This window comes from Acomys russatus, chromosome 25 (genome assembly GCF_903995435.1).
Source record: "Acomys russatus chromosome 25, mAcoRus1.1, whole genome shotgun sequence".
NCBI classification, from domain to species: Eukaryota; Metazoa; Chordata; class Mammalia; order Rodentia; family Muridae; genus Acomys; species Acomys russatus.
In genome coordinates this window covers 38,120,323-38,133,644 of record NC_067161.1, presented here as the reverse complement: position 1 = coordinate 38,133,644, position 13,322 = coordinate 38,120,323, and the positions used below count along the sequence as shown (strand labels likewise).

At 47.2% G+C, this 13,322-nt stretch overlaps 1 protein-coding gene across 3 annotated transcripts in view; it reads right to left on the bottom strand.

Moving 5' to 3' along the window:
- Positions 1-13,322, bottom strand: part of Gria1 (glutamate ionotropic receptor AMPA type subunit 1) — a 308,069-nt gene that overhangs the window by 66,498 nt on the left and 228,249 nt on the right. For all 3 annotated transcript variants that reach the window (XM_051167319.1, XM_051167320.1, XM_051167321.1), the window contains exon 11: positions 12,590-12,960. In XM_051167319.1, the coding sequence (XP_051023276.1) occupies positions 12,590-12,960 (371 nt within the window). The remainder of the gene's footprint in view (positions 1-12,589; positions 12,961-13,322) is intronic.

The window sequence follows — 13,322 nt, the reverse complement described above, 5'->3', positions numbered from 1 at the left end:
GGCTTATACAAGCTATATTCATCTCTCATTATAGCACCATGCCCAGGAGCCAAGGAACTGTCACTACTATAGTGTGCAACAATGGGCAGTTGGACAAAGAAAATGAAGTACATATGCATGATGGGATACTTCTGCCATTTTCCAAAGCCTGGAGGGAACTGGAGATCACTGTGTTAAATGAAATAAGCCAAGACTGAAAAGATATCACAGAAGGTGATAATAGAGTTGTGGTTGCCAGAGACCAGGAGAATAGAAGGCAGGGAGAGATAGGGAACGAGTGATCAGTGGACATTGCTATAGCTAAGTGGAGGCAACATGCCCTGCTGTGCTGTTGACCAGAGTGAGGCTGAGGATGACATTAATATAGCTTAAATTTCAGAAGGCTAGAAGAAAGCATCCTTAGTATATTTACCTAAAGAAAATGACAATTGCTTGAGAATTGCTTAACCTGATTTAAGCACTATGTGGTGCATCAAAATATTACATGGCCTGGATTGTAGCACTTGCCTGGCAGATGCAAGGCCCTGGGGTTAAGTCCCAGCACCACACAGGAAAAAATTATGTGGCATTCCATCAATATGTCATTTTTATGTTTTTAATGTATTTATTCACAAATATCTATTATAACATATATACATGTTGAATATATTTATATAATATGGATATGCACACACACATACACACACACACACATGCATGCATGCATGAACGCACACACCTCAGAAAGACTACAGAGTAAAGCCCGTTTCTGTTTTCTTTTTCTCCCCATTCCCAGAATGGGACATGAAAGAAGTAAAAGATTAACATGTTGGTGCCCCCGCAAAAGAGACTCCATCTTTCTGGCTGATGTCTTTCCCACTGGCTGCTGAGCAGTCATGGTCAGCAGATTCTGGGGTGTCTGACAGGGCTCAGAACTCTAGATTTCAGAATGGCTGACAAAGTTCCATCTGGTACTGGGCTTTATGTAAGTGAGAGCTGCTTCCGGAATCTCTCGCTGGTAATAGATGAATAACTGGGGCTTTCTAAGATGCCATTTAATGGCTTCATAGAATGTCACAGGCACCACGATATCATGAGTGTATCATTTAACTGATAACCCCTGAGCCAGGAGTGGCTGGGAACAGTCTGACAGGTTCCTTTGGTCAGCATGTGCCCCCATCAGTGCCTTTGCTCACAGTCACCTGTCTAGAAGGTATGCCTCCTCTTTCTTCTTTGCTTTTGTAGAAATCTTTCATTATCTTTCAAGGAACTGTCCCCAATTCCCAGAAGCCTTTTCTCACCCCAGTGACTGTTTCCCTTCTCAGAAAAACTCTTAAACCAACTAGGGGACTCTCAGAGCTCAGCTCTCTTGTTGCTGAGTTCCAGAGAGACAGCACAAGGCAGTGTCGAGAGTCTATAATTTGTGATCAGTGAGACCTGCTTCTCAGCCTGGAACCCCTGAAAGTCCTTACAAAGCACTGCTGCCATCCATGCACCCCCTTTAATAGCTGTGTGTTTCTCCACAGAATATGGACTGTCATTTTTCCTTTTTTTGGCCACGTCTTTGCTGATGGATGTGGGCTATTTCCAGCTCTGTCGGACAGCATTGAGATGAGCATATTTCTATGTACATCTGACTACACTCAAACAACTCTCTCCATAGGACACGTGTCTAAATTCCAGATCTTTCTCAACTCCTGCAATTTTGAAGCCATTTCTAATGGTCTCCCCATCTACCCCACATCTAAAGAGCTACAGGTGAAAGTATGTCCTCACCAGCCATTGGCTGGGACAGCAGACCCTTCCTGTGCTGAGAGTCATGTATCAGCTGCAGCAGAGAAGACAAGCTGGTGTCTGCAGAATGGGGCTGTCCCTGCTCTGTGCCACCATCTCCATCATTGTAGGCGGCCATGCTGCCTTCACACTTGGTGGGGATGGGATGTATTTTCCAGCACTCACCTCTCCTCCCTTAGAAGACTGATTGTTTTTTCAGACAAGAGTGTTGTAAGTAAATATATTAATGGAATACCAAAATGAAAGCAAAATGACTCCCCCCTTTTTTAGGGAGGAAAAGGAGAAATCAGAGTTCAGAAATGGTATATATTCCTAAATCATTGTCAGGAAGGTTGCTGGCCTTAGAAGATGGCAGTGTGGCAGATACACTCCGGATGTACACTACAGCCTCAGGTTATAATCTTGGGCACATCTACAGCCAGGGAGAAGATCTTCCTGAGCTCTGGTTTTCTCATCTGCGAAGTGGTCTTGATGGGCCAGCCGGAGGCATTCTTTCTAAGTGTATTAGCTATTGTTCCTGTCGCTGGGACCAAAATACCCTAAAGCAATTTAAGAAAGGAAGGATTTGTTGTGGCTCACAGTTCGAAGATGCAGTCCACCATGGGGGGAAAGCATGTGTGGCTTCCGTGTCTGTGTCCTTGACACTCTCCATGTCCTGCCCTGTGCCTGGAGCTTTACTCACCTCCCATGTGCCGGAAGCAGCACTAGGGCACGCAGGCGAGGCAGGGGTGCTGCCACAGTTGGCTGGTGGCGCCTAGCTCTGAGGCAGATTTGTCAGCTTCCCTATGGGAGGCAGCATACCTTCCCCATCCAGTCAATTAACTATGCTCTAGTTTTCCCCTATCTGGTGCTAAGTACTTCTTTCAGACACTGTATCTCTAGAGAAGGTTCACAAAGAAACCTGGGGAAGAATCTCTGCGGAAACACGGGCCCAGCCCTTGGGTAGAGCCAGGATACAGAGCGATGGGACTGGCTCTCTTCCAGTGCATCTCCCACCCGTGGTCTGATTTTTCCAATTGAGAAAGAAAATAAAAATGCAGTAATCGAATTTTACACGTAGAACAAGAAAATGAAGGGGAATTAATTTTTAAAATGTATAAGCACAGTATTGCACGTCTGTTTACCCGCATAAGCTGCACACTGTGTAGTCTGTGCTAATAACAGCTCTTCCAGAGGTCACAAGCTCACTCTGGCCTTGGTTGTGTTTGATCCCTGTAGATTCCCACAGTGATGACCATCCATAATGGAGCAGGAGCCCCCCTCTGTTGCTGACTCATGCACCCTCAGTTTCACCACTGCAACAGATAACTCCACTGTCAGATCGGTTGGGTTTAAGATGTTCTAGGGGATTCCTGAGGCACACCTTTGAGAAACGAGTGCACCTCCACAGAGGATGAACTGATGTCCTACCCAGTCCGGAAGGATAGGGATACGGATGTCTCCCACCATCATGATGTCTGGCTACTCAGACTCTGAGCTGATCGAAACCCTCCCTCCCTTCGGTTGCTTTTGATGACAGCAGGAGAAAAGCGAGGACTACAAGTGCTCCTCCCATCCCGCACTGGCATTCTTACGCTCTGATTTTGTGATTCTGGCCAAATTCCTTCCATCTCTGTAAGCTAGACTTTATCCCCACAAAACTGGGGTGATGCTGTTGAGGTCTTTCCCATTGGGCTTGCTTCCCACCTCCCTGTACTGCACCAGGAGCCCCCAAGGGAGGCATGTTAGCCCACTTTTTTCAGTGAGGTTTGCTGTTGCAGTTGACCATACCTGCCAAGCAACAGGCGCTAAGGGCACAGCTACTCTTGCAATAACTTTCAGGAACACACCCTGTTGTGATTCTGATGTGGGAAAAAGCCTCTCCTTCCAGTCAACTATCCAAACCGTATGTTAACAGTAAAATACGGTCACTCGTTTTCAAAGGGGCCTTGAGGCAGCTTAGGTTCAGCTGTGAATGAACAGAGGCTACCAGGCTGCTTCCCACTCAAGTTCTGCCAAGCTATCCACCCCACAAACGAGAAGCTTAGAGTAGAAAGTTACTAACAGCCAGGCTTACATCTGGTAAGTCTTGAAGTAAGCAGGGTATAAAACGTAGAGATGCACACAGGCATGGCTTTTGCTGTTGCTGTAAGCAACAGAGGGACAGGCCTAGGTGATGGTTACATTGTACCCTTCTGATCCCTCAGCCAATGAGGAAGGCGTGGGAGGGGCTTGCTTCAGGCTTTAAAAAAACGTGCTCTCAGTGCTGGTCCCTGTTCTGGAGCTGCCTCTATTTCACTACTCTAAGGTCTCCAGTACAGCTTAGTACAAAACGGGAACTCTTATTATGAAGTGAGGATCTTTGGCTATTACTGAAGGCTGCATCCAGCTAGAGTAGGGAAGTTGGGAGTCACAGCAGTCTTCTATGCCCCAGTCCCTGCTTTCATTTGAACATTTCTCTGCCACCTCGGCAGCGTGCATGCGAGACCCTGACTCTTCCTCCTCATCTAAATTAGGAGGTTGGTATAGTTTCTCAGCAGGTTCTAGCTTTTCCACCTATCAGCAGATTAAGATGGAGTCCCCTCCACAACCCCCAAGATGGGGGACACTTCAAATGGTCCGTGCACGTATCACGCCAGTCAAGAATGCATAATCAGCTTGCGCTCGCTCGTGCCAATCCTACACCTGGTGTTTCTTGCTAAAGGTGAGAGGGAAGCAAGGAGGTGGGGCTTGCTCTTGGGAGTCACTTCCCTTGGTATGCTCATCCTCACAGCCAGGCTGCTGGCCACAGATGCCCTCTTTGTGTCTATAGCTCAGTTTGTCTGCAGAGACAGACCCTGGAGTCCCGAGTTTATGGCTGCTATCTAGCACGATTTCCAGCTGCCTCATGGACATTGGTTTACGCTCTCCTAAGCTCATCTTCCTTGCACAGAATCTGGGTTCCAGGATTTTCTATTTGGAAGGCAGAAAGAAGCTATGAAACACAACAGAGCATCCTGTCTGGCTGCAGAACTTCTGGGTTCAGAGGTCTGGGGACTTGCGTTTGGAGGAGCTAACATCCCAAGTGGTTCCAGTGCTGGTCTCAGCAGAAATGCCCCCACCCTTACTCCCTGTCTTTGACCCAGAGTGTGTATGCCATGCTTTTTTCCCTTCATTTCTAGCCACAGAACCTCGTGACAATGTCCCTTGTAGCAATTAACCTGGAGCCTCTGCGGGGCTTGTGGGTTTAATAGGAAAAAGGATCTTGATGTCTCAGGCTGTTTCTATCAACTCCCAGCTTCCTTGTCTGCCCCTGAATACTCCAGTGACTGCAGGATGAACAAGAGAAATGGCCTTGTGAGGTTCTGTCTGTCAGGGTAGGAGGGAGAAGAGGAGGTAGAAAGGGGGAAGTTTCCTCCCATCTCTCCTTGCTGGTGGCAAACTGGTTGCTATGGAGTTAGCATGGGCATGCAGTATCAGGCTGTCATTGGTTGTCTTTTTGGCTTTCCTCCTTGGCCACTCTGTTCCCATGGTGAGTCATTTACAGGGCCACCAGCAAGCAAATGAGCTGGAGGGAGGGAATGTATTATATGGAGTTCTGGGACATCCCCAAAGTGCCATTACTTCTCTGCCTGCGACTTCTCGCTGACTGTAATTATCTCCATCAGGTGGAGATAATTAGTGTCCATGATGAGATGGTCTATGGTCAGAATAAGAGGGAGAGTTCTGAGGATTGAACGATAACTTCTCATTTCCCTCCGTTCCTACAGGACCCTCCTGTCCACTCTTTTCCTTAGTTAAGCTCACTTGAACCCAGAAAACCACTGACACACATGGAGTGCACCAACCAGGGTGAGGAGGCTGAGGATAGAGGTGCAGGCAGTGGGACCTGTGGTTCAGACTGTATGTGAGGGAAGAATGCTGTGAGCATCACAGGCCATGGGCACTTTCTATCTTACTGGTGTCTCCTGTGGGATAGCATATCATGTCAAAAGTAACTTCCCAGAGAGAGGGTTTAGTTTGAATCACAGCCCCGCGGTATGGTTTATCACATGAGGAAGGTGCAGCAGTGGGGAAGGAGGGATCTGGTCACATGGAATTCAGCCAGAAAGCAGAGAGTGATAAGTAATGGTGCTCAGCTCCCTTTCTCCTTTTTAGTCAGTCCTGCAGAAAGGACTGCAGCCTAGGGAATGGTGCTGCCCAGAGTGGGCGGGTCTTTCCATCTCTATGAACCTAATCAAGACAGTGCTCCCTAGTCATGACCTCTGGGAGCCTGTCTTCTCCTAGGTCACTCTGGAGTTTATCAAGTTGACAATTGAGCTAAACCCTCACACTGACTTAAAGGAAAAACAAACAAAACTCCCTCCACTTCTGACTCGAGTCCATACCTATGACAATGGGGAATAGAGAGTCCTAAGGATCTGTCCAGAGCCAACTAACTGTCTCTGAAGTTGGGCTTCCAGTCCCCAAACATCCTTTTTTTCTTGGGTTCACCCATGCATCTGCCATCTTCCCATGTTCACATACCTACTCCATCCTTAACTCATGTCAGTCCTGGGCAGTCTGTATCCATGGCAATGACCCTTATAACTTTTTATTTATTTATTTTTTTTATCACTGTCATTTCGCCTGAACAGCTGGGAAAGCCTCTGGTCTGGTCCTTCTGTGTCTGCTCCAGACTTTTCCCTGCCCTAGTTCATTTCCTTCATAGCTCCCCAGATGGTATTTTAGCATGCAAATCAACCTTTCTCTTGCTTAATGCCCCCTAATGGGCCGGCTATCCATTGATCTACAGTAAAACTCCACATCTATGCCATGGCCACAGGGTCCTTTGCCTTCTGGCCTTGGCCTACCTCTTCAATGCTGTCTCACACCCCTATTCTCTTCATTTACCACAAACCAGAGGCACAAACTGTTCCTTCAGACCTTGGGAGCCCTAAGGCAGGAAGCCTTTCTCCAGCAGACTGCATTTGCACTTGGCTGTTGTATCTTTCAGCTCTGTGCAGGCCAGCATCTGCTTACTGAGCAGGTCCTTAGAGAAACTGTCTCTGAACACTTTAATTTCAAGTCCTTTAGCACTTATTTTAACATGCTTATTATTATTGTGTGTATATCATGTACCTGTGTGTATATATACATGTATATATGTGTTTTATACACCAGTATGTACATGCTAGTGTCTCTGTGTGCATGCACATGTGTACATGCATGTGTGTGCTCATGCCTGTGTCTGTAGTGTATGCCAGTTTGTGCATGTATGTGTGTATATGTGTGAGGGGTATGCCTGTGCCTATATGCCTATGTGTGTGCATGCATGTGTGTACATGCATGGATGTTTGTGAGGTGAATGCCTTTGTGTAAACATGCATGTGTATATGTCTGTGGGTGTATGCCTTGTGTATGTGTGTGCATGTGCTTGTGAGTAGTATATGCCTCTCTGTGTGTGCACATGTTGACTAATGTGGGTCTGCCTGTAGGTGTGTGTTGGGGTGCAGAGATTGGTATCAGGTGTCTTCTTCAATGGCTTTTCCATCTTACTTTTTGGGACAGGGTCTCGAGCTCATTGCTTCAGCTAGACTGGGTGGCCAAAAAACTTCAAGGATTTTTGTCCCCACTGTTAGGGTTTCAGGCTTGTGTTGCTTTGCCTGGCTTTTCAGTGTTGGTGCCGAGGATCTGAACTCAGGTCCTCATGCTTGGGCCGAATGCACATCGCCTCTTTGGCCCCTGTTCTGTAGTTTTGAGACAAGGTCTAACTTTATAGCCCTGGCTGTTCTGTATCATGACATAGCCCAGGCTGGCTTTGAACTCAGTGCAATCCTCCTGCCTCAGTGTCCCAACAGCTGGGAACACAGGTGAGTGTCATCACACCCAGGTAGCAGAAGGTTCGCTTTTCTTATGAGACTTAAGGGTTTACACATTCACCGTCCTTGTTTAATGTCTGTCCTACATTGCTGGGCTACCAGTTGCTTGAAGCCAGGGCTCCTAACCCCAGGCTCTATCCTCACTTCAAGTCTTCAGTCTGTTGGATAAATGAATTCTGTTTCCTGCACACAGGGGTGAAAGATATACAAAGGAGAGTGGGGAAAATAAAAATAAATGTCTATGATGATTTGTTTTTCTTCAAAATCTTCTTTCTCAAAATGTTCTATATGGAAAAAGAAATCTAAAATACCGATTAAAACAGATTTTTTTTAGGCACAAGAAACGGCCTTACAAAGTCCATTCATAGCTCCACCAAATGTCACCACCAAACAACTGAATACTAACAGCACAATTTGTGACCACAGCTAAGGTGATTTTGGTTTGTGATGTCAAGACTACTAAATCCTCAGCTTATGTAAACATTTCAAAGGCAAGGGGGAGGAGTCATCAAGGCATTCTAGTCCTATTTGTGGGCAGACAGGACTGAAAGTGCACCGTCTAGACGCTACTCTGTTTTCTGTGGTGCTGTAGGTATCACAACCAGTCCCTCAAGATGGTTCCCCAGCACCCATGCCTCTGCTTCCAACCTAGCAGCCACAAGGCCTCAACTCATCTTCCTGGCCTGTCTTTGTAAGAGCCCACAGGGCCACTGTAGGTGAGTCCCATCTGCTAATCTTTGTCTTCCTGGTTTGAAAGTGCACTGGGGCTGTGGTTCTCCTGTCTCTGCCTCTTGATGGATGCAGTGTCTGGGAGTTGCCAGCTTATGATCAAGATCCTCACACAAAGAGAAAGGCAGGAAGACCAGTCCTGGTTGATGTCTAGGTTTCTTAGAGTGGAGAAAGCAAACCACAAGTCTGCTCACATTACTGTGAGCATATGGGCACCTCTATTGGGCCATAGTTAGCTCGGTTTTGGTTCCAAGACATTAATTACTTTGAAGATATTATAAACATATGATTTTTGAGGGGCTCAAGATCTCATGTTTTTTGTTTCTGACATAAGTTTTCTTGCAGCCCAAGCTGGCCTTGAACTCAAAGTGTAGTAGAGATAGCTTTGAACTTCTAACCCTCCTGCTTCCACCTTCAAGGTGGTATAATTTCAGGCATGCACCATACTGCTGCAGATGGCGCTGGAGGTGCACCCAGGCCTCCAGGTACACGAGGCAGGTGTTCTACTAACTGAGCCTCCCCTTACTCCCTACCCTGCCCAGGCATAAAATAACTATCTGGATATAACACAGCTATGTGCAGTTTGATGGGTTCTAGATCTTCACGCCCCAAGTTAGTGAGAAGTTAGGACATATATTCTTTAAATAAGAGGAGTGGATGGCCAAACATTAGGTGGAGCTTGGGGAACACTGTGGAAAAGGGGGAGGAAGGATTAAAGGAGCCAGAAGGTTAAAGGACATCAAAGAAAACCCATAGACCCAACTAGCCTAGGCTCATAGGGACTCACAGAGACTAAGTAGACAACCAGGGAGCTGCATAAGTTTGACCTAGGCCTTCTGTATATACAGTATGGTTGTATAGCTTGGTGTTCTTGTGAGAATGCCAACAGTGGGAGCAGGGGTTGTCTCTGACTTGTTTACCTGTTCTCAGGACCCTTATCCTCCTACTGGGTTGCCTCGCCTAGCCTCAATATGAGAGGTGTTGCCTAGTCTTACTGCAACTTGATAGGCCATGTTTGGTTAATATCCAGGAGAGAGCTCGCCATTTCAGAGGAGGAGCAGATGGGAAGGGGAGGGGGAAGGGAAAGGAAACTGCATTTGAGGTATAAAATGAGAGAGAGAGAGAGAGAGAGAGAGAGAGAGAGAGAGAGAGAGAGAGAGAGAGAGAGAGAGCAGTGATTGGAGCATAGCTCATCTGGAAGGATGTCTGACACTAGGAACAACTATGAAACTTGAGTGTTCTACCCAGTGCCGTGTTTGTGAGAGGCACACCACGGCACAGGGAAGACAACAACTTGTCATTGCCCACCATTGTCTGCTTGGCCTCCAACTAAGCCACTGTCTTAGTATCCTTGCCTTCCTGTCTGGGCCAAGGTAAGATGAAATGCACACATTTCCTGTTTAATTTATATTTCTGAGAAGCATTATGATACATGCTTTGACCCACAGGGAGGTTGTTAAATTCTGTGATCAGCCGAGGCAGCCTTGAGGCGGGAAAGGCCACTGAGATGGACACAGCTCCTTATAGTGGTAGCTCACTCCTGTGTGGGTCAGAGCTCCACAACCTGAGTTAGTGAAAGGTTAGGGCACCTTTAAATAAGAGCAGTGGACAGGCAAACATTAGGCAGAGTTCAGGGCACCCTATGGAAAAGTGTCGGGGGAAAGATTGGAGGAGCCACAAGGGCCAAAGGACATCAAAGATAACACAGAGAACCAACTAACCTGGACCCATAGGTTCTCACAGAGACCGAATAGATGTTGCCAGTAGATGTTGCCATCCTCTCACACATCTTCCCTACCAGCTCCTTTGGGGAGAAGTCTCAGAATCCAGATATTGCATCTCTGGGGTGAGCTACTGGTTAAATTTCTGTTTTGTCTCTGGATTTCTCCAAAAGAGGGCACCAGGCTTGCAAAGTGACAGGAGCAGTGGCAAATATTAGCCAAAATCCAATGTATAAAATCCATGGAAAAATCATGGCCACCTTATGGTTTTCTTATGTGGCAGCTAGGTCCTGTGTTACAGGCTGTAGACCTAGCCCTGTAAACCTTATGGTGACACTCAATGGAGAGGCTGTGGTTCCCATGTCACCCACGAGAAGCACAGACACTGCATGAGGTTGCTTTATTAAACTGGGGAGGAGGATGGCTTGGAGGCCCCTCCTCACCACTCTGTTGGTTCCTAAGACACTCTAGTGGAGCCCTCAGAAGCCATGCGGATGGAATATGTACATACAATGATGGTCCATCAATCACAGGCACTCTCTCGGGCTGCCAACGCCACAGGAGTGAAGTGGGTCACCAGGGGCTGTGATGAGTTGGCGAATGCACAGGTGACTGCCATTCTGCCTGGGACAGACCCTTGCCAAACCTGTACGGGGTAAACTAAGCTGTGTATATCAGTTTGTGAACTAGGCACATGAGATGTGGGCACAGTGGAAGGCAGACCACAGGGCTGCTGGTGAGAAGCAGGTGTCTGCTCTTAGAGGAAGTAACAGTAGGGCAAGCTCACACACCGTGTGCGTGATCCCGTATTTGTATGTTGCACTGACACAGCCAGAACTCTCTCTTCCCACTGTTTACCCAGTGGCTGGATTTATCTTTAAGCAAGCCCTTCCTTCCCCTCCTTGGTTTCTTCTGTCTTCGCCTTGTGTTTGGCAGTATTGGCTGAGTATCCAGTCTCACACCTTCTCTCCCACATCACCCCACCCCCCCCTCCGACTGTCTTCTTATTTAAAGAAAAACAAGATTAAAACGGTGAACCATGAGGCTTTCCAAATCATAAGGCAGACAAAATAAGTCCTGGGGGAGGCTGGTTAGGAAGGCACTGCTCCTCTGCCATTAGGAACATTGGTCCTCATTCACATCAAATGCAAATTGTAGATGAGGGTAAAGGTGCCTCTGGGCACTTCCAGGAGGTCAGACACGCATGCCCTTTCACTTCAACAGACCCACAGAGGCCAAAGCCCAAGCCGTGCTTCTCTGCCCGGTTTTGAGACGTGGTCATCTACAAGGGAGAGGCTATTGCTATTGGAAAGACCGAGTTTAGAGACATTAGCCAAGGGAAGAGGACACACATTCAGACTGCCTTCCTCACCAGGTCAGCTTGAGGGGGTTGAGGCATAAATATTCTAGAAGGTAGCCAATGGCTCACCATACATCAAAACAAGATGCCAGGGAACCTGGGCATTGGCCCCAGTTGGTAGTTTTCAAATTTCCTTTATATACTTCCTCTTGGCTTCAAAAATACTTTTCCTAAAATAAATTGTATGAGCAAGTCCAATACACAAAGCAGTCAAAACTGGCTCCACTGGGCTTCTGTATATATATGAACCACAAGACACAAGTTTATAGTTCTGCTGGAATTAGAGTTCTCCCCCTTTTCAAAAACCAGAACCAGGAGAAGAAGAGCCTTTCCCCACCAAGAAGAGAAAACTTGGGTCTGCCTGGGTAAAGTGACTTGGTCAAGACTTCACAGAGGGACTGTGAACTCGATCCAGTACTTCCTCATGCAGAAACACCCTAGGGCAGGATGGCTCTGACAGCTTTGTGAACAGAGGGTCATGGGAGTCCTGCCGCGCTGCTTTGGACATTCAGTTAGAAGGTGCTTCTCTGCTGGGCCAATGGTAGGTGATCAATAATGTTGGTTATATGGTACCATCCTCCATTCCTTCTCTGTACTTTTCATCTACAGAACATCACAACCGTACCTGTGCATCTTGACAGCGTATTACCCAGGCAACAGACAGCTGGCCCAACCACAGAAACACTCAGAATGAATAACCCACAACATGCAACAAACAGTTGACCAAATTTATAGCAAAAAATGCAGACATACTGAAGTCTGAGAAGAATTCTGTGTGTGTGTGTGTGTGTGTGTGTGTGTGTGTGCGTGCACGTGCGTGCGCGCGTGCCATGCATGTGGAGTACAGAGATCAACGTTGGTGCTATTCCTCAGAAACACCAACCTTGCTTTCTGAGTCAAGGTGTCTCATGGGGATAGGGGACTCATTGATCTAGGCTGGCCAACAGTAAGCCTGGAGATCCTCATCTCTGCCTCCATAGTTTTGATATTACAAGTGACACCATCATGACCACTTTTTAAAACATGGGTTCTGGGGATCAGACTCAGATCCTCACTGTACGTATGGCAGGTGCTCTACCAATTGAGCCACATCCCCAACCATAATCCCTACCTCTTGAGCTTCCAGTATTTTTTCATCCCAAGAATATTGTGGCATTGAGTAAAGGAGCCGAGAAGAGCTGACTGACCTGGGAGAGATGTCACATCCTTGCTGCATGAAGGCCCCCAGCGAGAACCACAGGCTGTTGAATATGCCAAACTCATTTGACTGGTCACTGGTTGTCTGGTCACGTCCCTCTTCAAACTCTTCGCTGTGCCATTCATAGGGGCTGAACCGGCTGACCAGGAAGAGGACGACACTCACTCCAATGTAGGCAAACACTATACACATCCAGATCTCATAGGCCAAAGGGTCAAGGAAGGAGAAGACACCCGGCTTGGACTTCTGTGGCTTCTTAATCATGATGGAGATTCCCAAACTCATGAATGGCTTGGAGAAGTCGATGACTTCCTCCCGGACCAAGGTTATGGTCAAGGGAGCCACTGCCACATCTGCTCTCTGAAAGGATAAAATCAAATCAGGTTCAGTTGAACTTAGCAGTTCTTTTGATTGTTCTTGTTGTGTGCATGCGTGCATGCGTGCATGCGTGCATGCATGTACGTGTGTGTGTGTGTGTGTGTGTGTGTGTGTGTGTGTGTGTATGAATGCATGTGCAAAAGCATGGGTATACATATGCATGGGGAGGCCAGAGGTTGATATAATTTGTCTTCATTATATACCTGCTTTCCCACCTTGATTTGGAAGACCGGGGTCTCTCAGTAAGCCTGGAGCTCAGTGATTGGCTAGGTTGGCTGATCTCTTGCCATTCTCTGTCTTGACCTCCTCTCCCCAGTGCTGGGGTTATAGGTGTGCACTACAGT